The 17,663-nt window shown below is 40.4% G+C and overlaps 1 protein-coding gene across 13 annotated transcripts in view; it reads left to right on the top strand.

Annotated features, from left to right (window-relative positions):
• Positions 1-17,663, top strand: part of DST (dystonin) — a 690,079-nt gene that overhangs the window by 471,291 nt on the left and 201,125 nt on the right. For all 13 annotated transcript variants that reach the window (XM_073626702.1, XM_073626693.1, XM_073626691.1 and 10 more), the window contains 2 exons: positions 3,106-3,338; positions 8,270-8,399. In XM_073626702.1, the coding sequence (XP_073482803.1) occupies positions 3,106-3,338; positions 8,270-8,399 (363 nt within the window). The remainder of the gene's footprint in view (positions 1-3,105; positions 3,339-8,269; positions 8,400-17,663) is intronic.

Genomic DNA, 17,663 nt, shown 5'->3' with positions numbered 1-17,663 from the left:
AGTATAGCAGTCTGTCAGGATTTGCTCTCATCGAAAGAAAAGCTGAAATTTTAGTGCCTGTGCTGTGAACTTAAAGGGGTTGTAAAGGTTTGTGTTTTTTCACCCTAATGCATCCTATGCATTAAGGTGAAAAAACACCTGGCAGTCACCGGCCCCATAGCCCCCCCGTTTTGCTTACCTGAACCCCTTCATTCAGTTGACGGGGACGCGCTGTCTCTCTCCCCACGGGCTCTCGGCTCTTGAATGGATAGATTGATAGAAGCACAGCCATTGGCTCCCGCTACTGTCAATCAAATCCAGTGACGTGGGGGCGGGGCTGAGTCCGGCATTCTATGTCTATAGACGCAAATGCTGGACTCGGGAGCGCGCCTGCAAGGTAACCCCCTCGGGGAAGCGCTTCTCTGAGGGGGTTATCAGATGTGGGGAGGAGCCACCGGGAGACCCCAGAAGAGCAGGTTCGGGGCCACTCTGTGCAAAACGAGCTGCACAGTGGAGGTAAGTTTGATATGTTTGTTATTTAAAAACAACAAAACAAAAAAAAAAAACTTACCCTTACAATCACTTTAACTTATTTTCTCTGCAATGCTTATAGATACGGATATAAGTGAGAGCTTGTTCTAAAGCTTGTTCTAAAGTGCTTTTACTGATTGTTAAGAATATTAAAATGTTTGAGTGTGCATGATACTTTACTTTAAAACGGGGGTCAGCAACCAGTAGATCGCGGACAGGTGACTGGTAGATCATGGTCTGGGCTAGCTGACCCACCATTCCAAAGCATCAAACAGAGTGCAATACAGAGGGACTACTTGTAAAGTTTTAGCTGTAGTAGGGTGCAGTAAAACCACCACCACAGGGTTTTACCACCCCCAAACTTTACGTATGAACAAGCCCTAAGGGTGCTGCTGCTAAATGCAACTAAGGACTCATTCACACATGCAGCAGGCACTCCTACTCCTCTGAAAAGTGATCTGAGTGTGTTTGACAGGTGGCGAGGAGGCTATATGTTGCCTCCTAACCACCTGATTTAAACGCAAGATTGCTGTGCAATGCACGCAATTGCGATACAGTAGTCCAGCATTTTGAGGTTTAAATCAGGTATGAGGAGGCAGCACTGTGCCCAATGATCTCTGACGTGTTGTTCAGGTATATCTCCACCTCTGTAAGGTTGCCTACCTCTGCTTTTAAGTGACAGTGGCATGGCCTAAAACATTTCAAGGATAACAAGATTGTGAAAGAGCAGGCACCATGGGGGAGATTTATTAAAACTGGTGCACACAGAATCTGGGGCAAGTTTGCATAGTAACCAATAAGCTTCTAGGTTTAACTAGCAAAGCTTAATTGAGCAAGCTGAAGTTAGAAGCTGATTGGTTACTATGCACAGCTGCACCAGATTCTGTGTGCATCAGTTTTAGAGCCCATTCACACAGGGGCAACACGACTTCCAGCACGACTTTGGGAGGCAACTTGGACACGACTTGAGTATGAATCACAGCACGACTTGGGGCAACTTACAACACAACTTGAAGTCGCCTCCAGGACAGGGAACTTTACAAGTGGCCAATCAGAGCTTATCAGCTGTGTGTGAGAAGGAGGGGGCTGGCTGTTTAGTGGAGGAAATTACTTTCTGTTTCCTTTCTGCTTCCTGTAAAGTTGCCTCAGTATGAACAGTGATCAGACTTGGAGGCAACTTCCATTGAAATCAATGGGTACAAGTTGCCTTCAAGTCGGATTGAAGTAGTACAGGAACCTTTTCTGAAGTCGGAGCGACTGCAGTAGTGTGCATTAAGACAGATCCATTCACTTACATTGATTTATTCATGTAGCGCGACTTGAGGCGACTAGGGGCGACTTGAAGTCGGATCCAAAGTTGCCCCTGTGTGAATGGGCTCTTAGCAAATCTCCCCCACTGTGTTGCCTGTATGTATCAGTGTCAAATTCCTAAATTTCCAGTGGGCAGTAGAGCCACTGGCATTTGACAGAAGAATTACCTTTGGGCATTGGCAACTGGAGGGGGTGAGGCGTAATATCAACTTGGGAAAACCCTGAATAGCCTTAGATCTAAGATCTAAGGAGCTCCACAGGGCCTTGTAGGCTTCATAAGTACGCTTAAGACATGCCCCCGTCTAACGTTCCTGTGCCTGCCACGATCGTCAAGGATGGCCGTAGACACTGCTGTTTTTCCATCTCATTTGTGCGATTGTACCATGCAACCTGTTATCTCTTCTAGATAACCACTAGATGGAGGTGTTGTCAAGTTAGTATGATAAATCAACAGCAGGGTCTTGTGACTTGCAAGTAGAATTATGCTGCTTTGGAAGTGCTTACATTTTTTTTTCAGTTCTATCATAAGGCATTACATATGCTATTGAGTTTTTATTAATTTTAAGGATTTTTTGTTGGTTTACAAATGAGCTAAAATCTTTAATTGTTATGCAAATATTTGCTTAGAACTTCCATGTTGGCTAATTGTTGTAGCCAGTTTTATTACATTGCTTCAGTGATCTGCTAACTCTCAACTTTTTTTCTGTATTTAATGCAGTAGTAGTTCCTTGTAATGTGACATTTTCAGAAAATAGATTATTTATTACACTGAAGTGGAACAAATGGTTTAGATCCTTCTTCTGTGAAGTTTATGGCTTTATTCATATCACCGTCCGTCGCACTAACAAATACACATCCTAGGGACATTTTGTGTATTCCTATGGTTTGTAATTTGTTCTCTAAAGAAACCCACAGAAACATTGGGACAACTTTGAAGCCCAGTAACTCTCTGAGAAATATAATATTGTAACAACATTTTTATGAGTGATGCTTGCAATCAATGTTTACAGACATCATTAAAAGAGATTGTATGTCAAGGTACTTAATTCAGTTTTTTGGGCCTAATGTCAAAAAATGAATAAGGTCGACTGCATAATGTTACTCTTTTCCTCTAAATAAATAACCAAAACAACACATGAAGATGCGTTATTGTATATTAGAATATTTTTATGAATTTTGTTTTATATATTTTATTATATATATATATGTGTATAGTATTTGTATCATAGGTACACTGTTAAACAGAAGTGTGGATTCATTTTAAAGCTTTTTTTTGTTCTGTAGAATTGGCTGTAGTGCAGAAGGGAATGGCAGATGTTCATGAAGGCTATGAACATTTGGGAAAATTACTAAAAGACAAAATGAGTGAACTGGAAGCTCGACTTTCTCAGCTACAGCAAATCCAAGATGAAACCAACTCTTTGGTACAGTGGTTTGAGAAAATGCACACAACTGCCAAATCATGGGAAGCCCCTACAGATAGCGAATCAGTGCGAGTCCATGTCGAACAGCATAAGGTACTGTATAGTTTACCTGTTATGATCCTAAATTGTTGTACAGCAAATAGTTTATACAGATACTCTTGTCTGATTGTGTGTGCAGTAAGCATGGAGCACACAAAAACCCACAGCTATACTTTATCCATAAAATGCCAGATCACTGCATGTGGCAATTTCGCAAAAAAAAAAAAAAAAAAAATAATAATAATTGTATTACCTTGCTTCGGTCCTTTTACGTTATCTGATGTTTATATACAGTATGCTTTTTTGTTTTATGGAGCAGTAAGCCTTTTATAAACCTTAAAACTGTTGGGATGTGTGGGGAAATAAACATAAGAGTTTATCCTACACATCTACATTTTGTGGATGTGGTAGTGGAGCCTGCAGTCAAGAAACAACAGTCATCTGATGAAGCAGCAGGGTTGATTTACTAAAGGCAAATCGACTGTTTACTTTGCAAGGGAAGTTGCACTTTGCTAGGAAACTATCCCCATAGCTTAGTGAATGGCTCACTTAGGCTACATTCACACAGGTGTTGTTTGGCTGCGTTTAAAAGACTTTTCTAAAGTCTAGTTTAGCTGCATTTGGAATACTTTTCTAAAAGCAGCTGTACTCACACAATGCAAAATAATTATATTATTTATACATAATTATTAGCAACAATTACTTGCATACAGTTTAACTGTGTTTAGGTAAAGAAGGAAAGTCCTGTGTCCAGGGTTGACTTTTCCTTCCTATCTGCAGCTAAATGTGCATTGTGTTTAGCTGCAGATAGCTGCAGTGCGTTTAACAACAGAAAATTACATACTTCTTCTTTTTTTCCTGAAATGCTGATACTAATTGATCCTCATGCTAGTATTCATTCTTTGCAGGTGTGATCTAACAATAGTTACTAACCTGTCAAAAGTGGACACTGACATTCTGGTAAAGTCAAGGTATAACATCCCCCCAAGAATGGGGTATTGAAAAAAAAAATAATATCAACTTGATATTGGGGGAAAGCTTGAGAGTACAGTATCTCACAAAAGGGAGTACATCCCTCACATTTTTGTAAATATTTTATTATGTCTTTTTTATGTGACAACACTGAAGAAATGACACTTTGTTACAATGTAAAGTAGTGAGCGTACAGCTTGTATAACAGTGTAAATTTGCTGTCCCCTCAAAATAACACAACACACAGCCATTAATGTCTAAACCACTGGCAACAAAAGTGAGTACACCCCTAAGTGAAAATGTCCAAATTGGGCCCAAAGTGTCTATTTTGTGTGGCCACCATTATTTTCCAGCACTGCCTTAACCCTCTTGGGCATGGAGTTCACCAGAGCTTCACAGGTTGCCACTGGAGTTATCTTCCACTCCTCCATGACGACATCATGGATCTGGTGGATGTTAGAGACCTTGCACTCCTCCACCTTCCATTTGAGGATGCTCCACAGATGCTCAATAGGGTCTAGGTCTGTAGACATGTTTTGCCAGTCCATCACCTTTATTCTCAGCTTCTTTAGCAAGGCTGTGGTCATTTTGGAGGTGTGTTTGGGGTCATTATCACGTTGGAATACTGCCCTGCGGCCCAGTCTCTGAAGGGAGGGGATCATGCTCTGCTTCAGTATGTCACAGTACATGTTGGCATTCATGGTTCCCTCAATGAACTGTAGCTCCCCAGGGCCGGCAGCACTCATGCAGCCCCAGAACATAACACACCGACCATGCTTGACTGTAGCCAAGACACACTTGTCTCTGTATTCCTCACCTGGTTGCTGCCACACACGCTTGACACCATCTGAACCAAATAAGTTTATCTTGGTCTCATCAGACCACAGGACATGGTTCCAATAATCCATGTCCTTAGTCTGCTTGTCTTCAGCAAACTGCTTGCGGGCTTTCTTGTGCATCATCTTTAGAAGAGGATTTCCACTGGGACGACCAGTTTGATACAGTGTACGAAGTATGATATGAGCACCAACAGGCTGACCCCCCACCCCTTCAACCTCTGCAGCAATGCTGGCAGCACTCATACATCTATTTCCCAAAGACAATCTCTGGATGTGCCGCTGACCATGTGCACTCAACTTCTTTGATCGACCATGGCGAGGCCTGTTCTGAGTGGAACCTGTCCTGTTAAACCGCTGTATGGTCTTGGCCACCATGCTGCAGCTCAGTTTCAGGGTCTTGGCAATCTTCTTATAGCCTAGGCCATCTTTATGTAGAGCAACAATTCTTTTTTTCAGATCTTCAGAGAGTTCTTTGCCATGAGGTGCCCATGTTGAGAGCAATAACACCAAATTTAACACACTTGCTCCCCATTCACACCTGAGACCTTGTAACACTAACGAGTCTCATAACCTCGGGGAGGGAAAATGCCTAATTGGGCCCAATTTGGACATTTTCACTTAGGGGTGTACTCACTTTTGTTGCCAGCGGTTTAGACATTAATGGCTGTGTGTTGAGTTATTTTGAGGGGGCAGAAAATTTACACTGTTATACAAGCTGTACACTCACTACTTTACATTGTAGCAAAGTGTTATTTCTTCAGTGTTGTCACAAAATATTTACAAAAATGTGAGGGGTGTACTCACTTTTGTGAGATTCTGTAAGTATAATGTGATCAAGAGTAGGTTTTAAACAGACTTTCCCGCTTTGTCCAAGGTGACAGAGGGTTCTTATATAGCTGAACTCCAGCTTTTGGTACACTTTACACAGTTTGTTTGGGCCAAGATGTCCCTCACTAACTTGTGAGGCTGCTGGATGTGCTGTATAAACTGTATGTAGCTGGGGCTACATACAGGATACCGCACTGGGTTCTGGGTTCAAGCTGAGACTTCCTGTCTCATACCCGAAACAAAATAGAGTCTATCTGATCGGCGCTCAGCGATTCAGAGAATGAATGAATACAAAGCTTCCTTTGATTGGCTGAGTCAGAGAGGCGGGCTGGTGATGTCACAACCTCTGACTCAGGCACTCAGAGGAAGCTTTGGATTCAATACTAGAATACATTGCTTTTTCTGAATGGCTGAGTGACAATCAGATAGACTCTACTGTGTTCCAGGTATGAGACATGAAGTCTCGGCTCGAACCTGGAACACAGTGCAGTATGCTGTATGTAGCCCTAGCTACATACAGTTTATACAGCACGTCCAGCGACCTCACGTTTTAGTGAGAGACATAGTTTGTTAGGGCCAGTGTATCAAAAGCTGGAGTTCAGCTTTAAACTCGGAAGTCTGGGTGTTTTATATAAACTTGTCTCTAATGTAATTATTGATGGGATTTTCATAATTTTTTTAAGCTTGCACCCCCATATTATGTTATTCTATTAGGGCAGGCCATACATGGTTCAAATCTCGGCCGGTTCAGCACTCCTGTGTATGAGCAGGCTGAATGTACCAGTTGATTGATCGATCAACTTGGGTACAACCAGCATATGCCGGGTTTTACCTTTGATTACCTTTTGATTACCACTAGCGGCTGCTATATCCGCTAGCAATAATGACTGTCTTCTTCTGGCGGGGATGGCCGCCCCCGCCCCTCCCCCCCAGAGGGACCAGACAATGGCTCAGCAGGAGGGATTCCTGTATCAACACTGTCTTTGTTGATGGAGGAATAAAGCAAATTTCTTTCCTGCAATTTGTTCTGTGTACGGGCGGCCTGTAGACATTGGCCAGCCTGTAGAGATTTATTAACACCAGATATATTGTATGTTTCCTTTAAATAGAGGATATGTCAATGAAGAGGTTAATTATAGTACTAGCACTGCTATAATCGCTGAAACAGATCTGTCTGATATGCACATTGTGAATAATACCTGCTAATGCTGACTTAATGCTTTAGCAGAGGGTAATCTTTGTACAAATCCCCATTTTGGCAGCTGCTCAACTTTATTCACTAATGTAACTAATGTATAACTCAATTAGTGAAATCCTTCTTTGTGCATGATTAACTTCTATACAGGCTAAATTAGCTGTAAAGCAGCTGTTGTAAATAGCAGTAGTGCAGAACATCCAATGCACGCTATATTACTACTGGGGAGAAGTGTCGACTGTGTGGACACTCCCAGACATGTTTACATCAAGACTGTAAAACTGCACAGAGCTGTACAGAATATTGGATGTTACAGTAGGTGCCCTGCTAGCTTCACTATGCAATACAGTTTTAAATGGTATTCATGCTTTATATTACAATGTCGTTTTACACAAATGTTTGTAATGTTGTTGTTGGCCCTGATGTACTTGTTCTTAAAGGGGTTTTCAGTAGGAAGTTATATTTGTACTGCTGACTTTTTCTCTTTTTTGACATGCTGATTCTCATTGCATGTTTCCCAAACCACCAGCAGAACCTTTGCTTAGATAAAGAGCACAAAAAGCTCACCTGCTTAAGTTAAGTCCATTCTGGCGCTCAAACACCGTTGCAAAATCTGCATCCATGTCCACTTTACAAGCTTAACACATTCATGAACATGACAAGCACTCCGTATTATTAGATCCCAATAAAAGTGAGCTTTATTTACATCTCTTAAATTTCAATACTTACACCTCTCAGACTAAGGGCTTTTCATGCCATGGGCGTTGCGCTTAATTTTTCTGCCACCAATACACATGTTTTCTCTGAGTAAGACCAGATAGTTGAAAATGCATAAACAGTAATTTTAGTGGGCTTTTAAATGTCATGGGTAAATATAACACACTTTAAATGGGTCATGATATACATGGAATGGTTATCATTTCCAATTAACCAGGACCTTTGTTTACCATTGCCCAGTGGGTCTGACAGTGCTCACTGAATACCATTATATCTGAATAGTTGGGCTACAATGCCAGATTTCACTAACAACTAGCATTGCAATATTAGAAACGGGACGCGCAGTCCCTAATAAACAGGTGGGGAGAGTAAGCCACAATGCCTTTGTCTTGGAGAACGTTTCTTTAGTATCGGCCTGCCTTGCTCTTTTCTAGGTGTTTGCAGCAGAAGTGAAACAGAATGAACACAACGTTGAAGCATTAAAAGGCAAGCTGAAAAGTTTCATACAGAACAATGTGGATGCTCCAGAGATTCAACATTGGGAGGATGTCTCCAATAAAATAGGTATACTTATCTTGCTGAAATACCTCTAGGCATATAAACAGCTGTCAGTTTAGTTATGTTTTTATTAAATGTTAAATGTATTTAGGAAAATTCTACTTGTATAAATACTTGAAATCTTTCTTTATATAATCTTCCCACAATTCCCAGCTCAGAAGATATTAGACTGAGTGTGAAGATATATACTGTGAACCAATGAGGCATTATTGAATGCACCATAATGAAAAAAAACAAAAACGTAGCTCTGTGATCCAAGGCTTTGTCAGTCTACACATGCTGCCACTTACTACGCCTGTGTTGAAGAAAGATGCAGTCAAACAGTTATGTCTGTCTACTCAAACTAATACCTTTAATCCCTGTTACAAGAATTAGATTCATGAAAAATGCAAATGAAAACAGATCTTTATCCCTTTGACACAAACACTTCTTTAACAGACGTGCTCTGCGCAACCATTGCTTGACATTGTATTGTTTTTTATAACCCCAGCAAGGCAGATAAAAGAGAGGAGAGACTTGGAGGATGTGACTACAAAAATCTCTTCCCTCTGACTAGCTAAAGGTATAATTAGAAGCTAAGTTAGGCATTGCTACCTAACAATATGTTTATAACAGAAACTTTTCCATTCTTCTTCACAGTAGTTTCATCTCCTCCCAAAGCTCAAGGAATGTTTTGCCAGCAAATGTTAGAAAATATGGACAGGTGTACAGTAGTTGAGTGCTTGTTAAATATAAGGGTCAGCAGACTTTGTTTAAATAGGTTAAGATGCCCCAAAGACTGCTACACATATTGGATGATCAATGCACATTTCCCCAGTAATGATCAGAATGATCAGAATGGGTAATGATGCTATTTATGTGAGCACATTGCAACCTCTGTAGACACCTCAGCTAACCGATCTTAGGTAAATGCACAATGCACAAACATGCTTGTTAAGTTTTATGATGGTACATGCTTATGATCCCAGCATTCTGCATATTGATTGTGCAACATTTGTTGATTGCCTTCTTATATCTACGGCTAGCCTACCCCTTGTAGCTTTTTGTGTATGTGTGTGTGTGTATGTATATATATATATACATACACATATATATATTCAAATTGTAGACTTGTCAACCTTATTAAAAGGGTTTCTGAACACATTTGTCTAAGTCTATGCCAGACCCTCTATTAGAGCCTGGCATAGCTCACTGTGTAAAGCATTTTTAAAAACGAGCGTTGTAAATATCGAATTACAACTGTCTTTAGGCCGGTCACATGACTCGTAGCTGCTTTCCAGCTCCGATGGATTGCTTCTTCAAAAGGGGACGTCATCTCCCTCTGACGTCAGCCGGGGACATCATGTGGCTGCTAGGCTCCACCCGCAGAAGCCCTATCTCATAGCTGTAAAGCGTCCGCGAGTCACTTGACCAGCCTGAAGACAGCTGAAAATTGGTATTTACACTGCTCATTTTTTAAAATGCGTTACACAGTGTGGTATGCCAGCCTCTAATAGAGAGGATGGCAGTGACAATTGTAGTTTTTTTTTTTTCAATAATAGCAGCGGGGGGTGGCGGGGCTGAGTGGAGACAGAGAGAGCGCTAACAGGGAGGAAGGATGGGGATGAGGGGGGAGAGGGGAGAGCAGAGTAGGGCAGCGTATCACAGAGGGACGCCATTTAATGCCATTTAATTCACATCTAAGTTCACCTATACCGTTGAACATCAGTCATCCACCTCGTTTGACAGAGAGTCTAATCAACCTTACATGGTGCATTCTTTTTGTGATCTAAATTAACAAAAAGGCTGATTTGTAATATGGAAAAAGTAAGTACATCTGTACATATACCACCATTTCACTTCAAGAGTAGGTGCCAAAGATTAGAATGATGAATGGAATATGTCTTATTTATTTCCCAGACATCTAGGCTCTGGCATTCTCTTTGCTATTGGCATGTTTGGTGTCCTCATGCCAAGATTAAGTGTTCTCTAAAGCCCTCAGAAAGAAAGTTGTGGATGCCCATAAGTCCGGCTAGTGGTTTATAAAGATTGCCAAACAAATTGAAATATCAATCATTTCACTGTAAGGTGGCATCGATATCAAACAACTACTAACTTGTCCAGGACTGGCTGGCCAACAAAAATCCAAGCCCAGAGCTGACCGTTTGATGCTAAAAGAAGTCTCCAGAATCCTCAAATTTCATGGTGGGGGGGGGGGGGGGGGGGTTGGTAACTCGTGTGGGTTGGTAACAGTTGGGGCCAACAGTTGGGGCCAATTTACAATCATAAAGAGATTGCACCAATTCAACCTGAGGTGTGTTAGGGAAAAGCATGTACTGTACAAAAAAGAACATTGGAGCAATATTTCAGTTTGCCATTGAACAAATAGCAAAAAACAGGCATTTTGGAACAATGTACTGACGATTGAGATGTTTGGTCACAGTAGACATGTTTTCTGCAAATACAGTATCTCACAAAAGTGAGTACACCCCTCACATTTTTGTAAATATTTTATTTATCTTTTCATGTGACAACACTAAAGAAATGAAACTCTTCTACAATGTAAAGTAATGAGTGTACAGCTTGTATAACAGTGTAAATTTGCTGTCCCCTCAAAATTACTCAGCACACAGCCATTAATGTCTAAACCGCTGGCAACAAAAGTGAGTACACCCCTAAGTGAAAATGTCCAAATTGGGCCCAATTAGCAATTTTTTTCTCCCCGGTGTCATGTGACTCATTAGTTTTACAAGGTTTTAGGTGTAAATGGTGAGCAAGTGTGTTAAATTTGGTGTTATCGCTCTCACTCTCTCATACTGGTCACTGGAAGTACAACATGGCACCTCATGGCAAAGAGCTCTCTGAGGATCTGAAAAAAGAATTGTTGTTCTACATAAAGATGGCCTAGGCTATAAGAAGATTGCCAAGACCCTGAAACTGAGCTGCAACATGGTGGCCAAGACCATACAGCGGTTTAACAGGACAGGTTCCCCTCAGAACAGGCCTTGCCATGGTCGACCAAAGAAGTTGAGTGCACGTGCTTAGCGTCATATCCAGAGGTTGTCTTTGGGAAATAGAGGTATCAGTGCTGCCATAAGCCGCACACTGCATCAAATTGGTCTGCATGGCTGTCGTCCCAGAAGGAAGCCTCTTCTAAAGATGATGCACAAGAAAGCCCGCAAACCGATTGCTGAAGACAAGCAGACTAAGGACTCTTTCACATGGGGAGGATCAGTGATGATCCGCCCCGTGAACACCCGCTTGCTCAGCGGAGATCGCTCCGCCGATCCCCGCTGAGCAGGAAGATGACAAGTCCGTCGCTGCACACTGTGCAGCGACGGACCTGTCAGAGCGCCGCTCTCCCCTATGGGGGATCGGATGATGATGGACCGTAGAGTCCATCATCACCTGATCCGATACGAAAACGGATGGAAAGTAGGATTTTCCTCCGTTACACTTTTTCGGATCGGAGCGGGTCGGATGTCAGCGGACGTTCATCCGCTGACATCCGCTATTCCATAGGGATACATGTATGTCCGTTTTTCATCCGAAAACGGAAGGATAAAAAACGGACATACCGATCGTCCATGTGAAAGAGCCCTAAGGACATGGATTACTGTAACCATGTCCTGTGGTCTGATGAGACCAAGATAAACTTATTTGGTTCAGATGGTGTCAAGCGTGTGTAGCGGAAACCAGGAGAGGAGTACAAAGACAAGTGTGTCTTGCCTACAGTGAAGCATGGTGGTGGGAGTGCCATGGTCTGGGGCTGCATGAGTGCTGTCAGCACTGGGGAGCTACAGTTCATTGCGGGAACCATGAATGCCAACATGTACTGTGACATACTGAAGCAGAGCATGATCCCCTCCCTTCGGAGACTGGGCTGCAGTGCAGGGCAGTATTCCAACATGATAACGACCCCAAACGCACCTCAAAGATGACCACTGTCTTGCTAAAGAAGCTGAGGGTAAAGGTGATGGACTGGCCAAGCATGTCTCCAGACCTAAACCCTATTGAGCATCTGTGGAGCATCCTCAAATGGAAGGTGGAGGTGCACAGGGTCTCTAACATCCACCAGCTCAGCGATTTCATCATGGAGGAGTGGAAGAGGACTCCAGTGGCAACCTGTGAAGTTCTGGTGAACTCAATGCCCAAGAGGGTTAAGGCAGTGCTGGAAAATAATGGTGGCCACACAAAATATTGACACTTTGGGCCCAATTTGGACATTTTCACTTAGGGGTGTACTCACTTTTGTTGCCAGCGGTTTAGACATTATTGGCTGTGTGTTGAGTTATTTTGAGGGGACAGCAAATTTACACTGATATACAAGCTGTACACTCACTACATTGTAGCAAAGTGTCATTTCTTCAGTGTTGTCACAAGAAAAGATGTCATAAAATATTTACAAAAATGTGAGGGGAGTACCCACTTTTGTGAGATACTGTATAAACAGTATTTTAGGAAAAGAACCTCATAACTAGAGATGAGATTGGGATAGGCTCCAAACATGGGTTTGTACTAGAGCTGCACGATTCTGGCTAAAATGAGAATCACAATTTTTTTGCTTAGGCTGCTTTCACACTGAGGTGCTTTACAGGGGCCATAGCGCTAAAAATAGCGCCTGCATAGTGCCTGTAAAGAGCATCTCCTCTCACTCCAGTGTGAAAGCTCAAGTGCTTCCACAATGGAGCGGTGCGCTGGCAGAATGCCAAAAAAAGTCCTGTAAGCCGCATTTTTGAGGCGCTGTAGGAGAGGTGTATATGGTGGTTCCCTCATGATTCTTGTGGTGTAACATCATCTTTCACATTATACAAAAAAATTGGGCTAACTTTACTGTTTAGTTTTTTTTTTTATTCATTAAAGTGTATTTTTTTCCCCAAAATATTGCGTTTGAAAGAATACTGCGCAAGTACCATGTGCCATAAAATATTGCAACAAGCACCATTTTATTCTCTAGGGCCTCTGCTAATATATATATATATATATATATATATATATATATATATATATATATATATATATATATGTTTGGGGGTTCTAAGTAATTTTCTAGCAGAAAATACAGATTTTAAGTTGTAAGCAACAAGTGTCAGAAAAAGGTTTATTTAGTCTTTAAGTGGTTAAACTGATCTAATTTACAGACAGACGTTCACCCCATTAAATCTAAAGAACTACATGTTACAATGTTTCTCCTTATCTCCCCCTAATCAGTGTTGTGAGAATCTTGGCAGGTTGCCTGGTTATTTTTTTGACAGCTGTCAGCTTGAGCAGAGAACTCTGCCCCGAATTGAGGAAATGCTTTTTAAGATCGGGAGGGGGTAGAATTGTGATCTCAATTCTTTAACGATTAATTGTGCAGCTCTAATTTGGACCAATCTGGAAGGCAGCTGTCATTACTAGACCAATGAACCATGTGGTCATATTAGGCCAAGGGTCTCAAGAGCATAACCACCCTTTTGTTTATGTGAAGGGGGAGGGAATTCCATACCATAAGCTCATTGGTCTGGCACTGACAACTGCCTTCCAGGTTTGACCGAACCCATGCTCATCCCTACTCCAAAGTGCATTACAACTGTAAAGCCTGGTGGTGCAAATGTTATATTTTGGGGTTCCTTTGCTGCTTCAGGGGCTGGACAATTCACAGTCATCGAGCCCACTATACATTTTGCATTCATATCAAATCCTCTGGTAAGCGATTTGCACTGGCACCAGTCTGTCTTGTGGTCTGTGGACTTTGAATTAACTTTTCAAATATATAAGTTATATAAGTTATATATATAGGTTAAGTTAAGATATATGATATAAGTTCATATATTGTTATGCAAATAGTTATTGATACCGAGTTTTCACCAACTATGAGTTTTTGCATTATTTATTGCACATGAGCACTTTGTATACTTTTTCATGAATTTGTGAGTTTATTTGTCACATCACTGTATATATAGAGAGAGATATGTAAGAATGATATACTACCAGACGGTAATCATTGTACAATGAGATGGTACAGCTTGCAGCCACTAGGATGCCTATATCACCCTAGTCCTGATCAAGAAGGCTTGTCTAAGTTTGCATTTGGTAATGGTGGGACTATTATCATTGTGTTTTATTACTAGTGGGAAGGACAATTGATAGCAAGGATTTATAATCAGTATGTGGTTACCTTTATGCACTAAGGCATAGATACATTCAAAATCACCCCTGTCAGTAGGTTTAATGATTAGAAAATACATGTAGAGTTGTTGCTTGACATGCTACCTTGCTTCTCACAAAGAGAAAGCTGTGGAATTTTTGGAGCTCCAGAATAAGACATACAGTACAAGTAATTTTGTTTTAGGGGATTTATATAAAAATTCTATTTTAATAAAACATGTGAAAAGGATAATCCTGAAAAGACAGACATGTATATATTGTAATGTCAAATTCCATTTATTTACACTATGATGTATTAGTTTGATGCACAGATAAAGTAGTAGTGAAGCTGGTATGCTGCAAATAGAACTGCTTGTATACTTTGAAAAAATGAACTGACAAAGATAAATGAACTTACCAAAGCCAAACTGTTATAATAAAACATGGTTATGGCAGTTATTGGTGTAGACATCCACTGTCTATAATTTGCTGTGCTAAATTCCAGTGCACAGGAGTCTCCCATGTTGTGTTCCACATCTTATGGCCAGAGGAAATGTAATGTGCACATTCAGCCCTTTACATTTTATACTAATTTTGGGTATGGACTTTGATATACATTGATGAGTAATTACATAGTTTTAGGTTAAACATTTTTGTGTGTGTGGCCAACATGTCTACTTCTAGAACAATGCTTTCTGCCTTGAAAAATAGAAATTTAGTTATTGATATATATAGATTTTAATTTTAAGAACTGGTCACCATACAGTATGAGCTAGATTTATATGGCTTATAACCCTCCTTTACTTTTGTTTTATACCTGTTGCAGTGTTACAAATCAAACCATGAAGTTATTTGTTGGGTGATAGTTGAGCTGATTTTCTAGAGGAGTTGAGAATCTTGATTAAAAAATTGTGCGAATATTTGCTCCAGTATATTCAGTCACGTGAAACGTGCCCTTATTTGGGTATTTAAAATGAAAAAAAAAATTTGCTTTTAATATGACTGAATAGTTTAGATAAATATTCACAATTTTTTAGTGTTCTCACCTAAATCATCCTATTTGTTTAATGGCTGCGTGCAGTAAGCCATACATGACTGATGCCAGCACAATCTGAGTATTATTATACAAGATAAAGCATGGTTAAGGCCATGCTGACCTTTCCTAAAAGACAATGATGAACGATTTCGCCTGTCAGAAGCATTCATTTAATGCAAATGGAATTTTTTCAGTTTTTTGTAAAACCTCAGAACCTCCTGGCACCAGTAATTCATCATTTTAAAAATAGCTTACTTTCACTTTAAAACAGAAAGGTTCCCAAACAGTCATATTACATATACAAATGGATATTAAAGTATAACCAAATAAGTCACTTACAATAGTTTTACATTTTTAACTTTATTTAAACTAATACTGGGTGATACTGTCATTAGGGTCCTTGCTCAGGCACTTCTTGTTTTAGAGTGGCAATGCTCTGTTCTTTTCTCCCAAAAGTCCTGCACTGTAACTCTGTCACATGGCCTTCTAATGGAGACTAAAAGTGGCCATTTTAATACGCAATACACAGACATAGTCCACTGTTGTCACCATCTGGAAACCTGTCCTGAGAAATATCATGCAGCCACTGCTGGAGTGCATGCATGTAGACAGGAAGTAACTGTAAAGAGGCTGTAGAAAATCAGCAGCCATGAGATGCAACAAAGGAGGAATACAAGGTGCAAACAACAAATTAGTTAAAATAGAAAGGGCAGTTTATGTTAAGGTGTTTTAACCAACTTAAGTTCATAATTTAGGGTTTACATATACTTTACGTTTATATAGGGTCTACACATATTATTTAATAGGTTTGTCTACAGGTATGTTTTCTGTGGTGGCTATGATAGGACACTTTGAGGATAATTCTCCCATCGCAGATAATTTACTAAGATATACAAAAATAGGAAAATTAGGTAATTTTGTAATTTTGAGTTAACATAAAAAGGAGTAGATCTCATCTGTTGAAAGAGAGGGTGTCTACCAGCAAGATACGGACAAAATCCAGCACCTATGTAGCATAGATTCAGCTGCTTTTTATTTGGCAAAGCATTTGCTGTGGATTGTACTTATAAGAAATGGTCACAGTCATGTTTTATATTGGCATGGTGCTACTTTTTAACAGCGGGTAATGGTAGGGATTTTTTAAATAATCTGTCATCTTAAAGAAACTGTATATCATTAAATGTTCTGCTGTTTCTGTTTTATTGCTGCCTTGCATGAAAATCTCCCCAAAGACATATAACAATATAACACGATGAAAGCATCAACAATTTCTTTGTAGAATATTGAACTAAATATCCTTGTAATATTGATCCAGAAAATATATGCTTTTCTTTTCACGGTAGTAAACTCTGTAGTGCTCCTGAATGTCTCTAGTTTTTTTTTCTCAAAGTAGGCAATAAAAAGACCACTTTGAGTGTTCATTTGCCCTCAGTTAAAACCCAACTGTAGGATCGAATTAACCCCCTTACCCATCCCACTTTATTCAACTGCTGGGTTTAAAAAAAAAAATCTTTCTATCTAAATCCCTGTTTTTATTTACTTACTAAGCCGCTGTCACATGATCATTCAATGCCGGATCCTTCACCTCACTGTTTACATCCTGGAGCAGTCCTTATTTTGGGTGTCACAGTCTATGTGACATGGGCAATTCCCATTGGCTGGCCAGCAGAGAGGCGCTCATAGGATAGGAAAAAAAGACTACCATCAGACTGAGAGCAGCTGACAAGGGCTAATGTGTGAAGCTGAATTAGCAGTCCCCTCAGAAATGGATCTGAATGGAAGAACTCAGGTGAGTACACCTGGCTTCACCAGACAGGCACAGCATAACACCTAGCAGGATGTATTAGAGGAGGGTGGGAGGCAGGAATGGGTAAAGAAAAATTTTGCTGGGAGTGAGGTTTTAAAATATTACCTGATTAAGAAAAAATAAATATAAATACTAGACAATATTTTCTGAAAAAAAAAATCCATGAAATATATTTCTCTGTATTATTTTTCTTATTTGTCAATATATGGTAAAAATATGTGAAAATATGCTTTGTGTTTGCCACATTTTGCCACTCTGGTGCCTTTTTTGTCAGCTTGTCTGAAATATAGACAAAGGGGTTGATTTACTAAAACGGGAG

This window comes from Aquarana catesbeiana, linkage group LG04 (genome assembly GCF_042186555.1).
Source record: "Aquarana catesbeiana isolate 2022-GZ linkage group LG04, ASM4218655v1, whole genome shotgun sequence".
NCBI lineage: Eukaryota > Metazoa > Chordata > Amphibia > Anura > Ranidae > Aquarana > Aquarana catesbeiana.
Note: the sequence above shows the minus strand (reverse complement) of the source record. Positions and strands in the feature narration are given on the sequence as shown.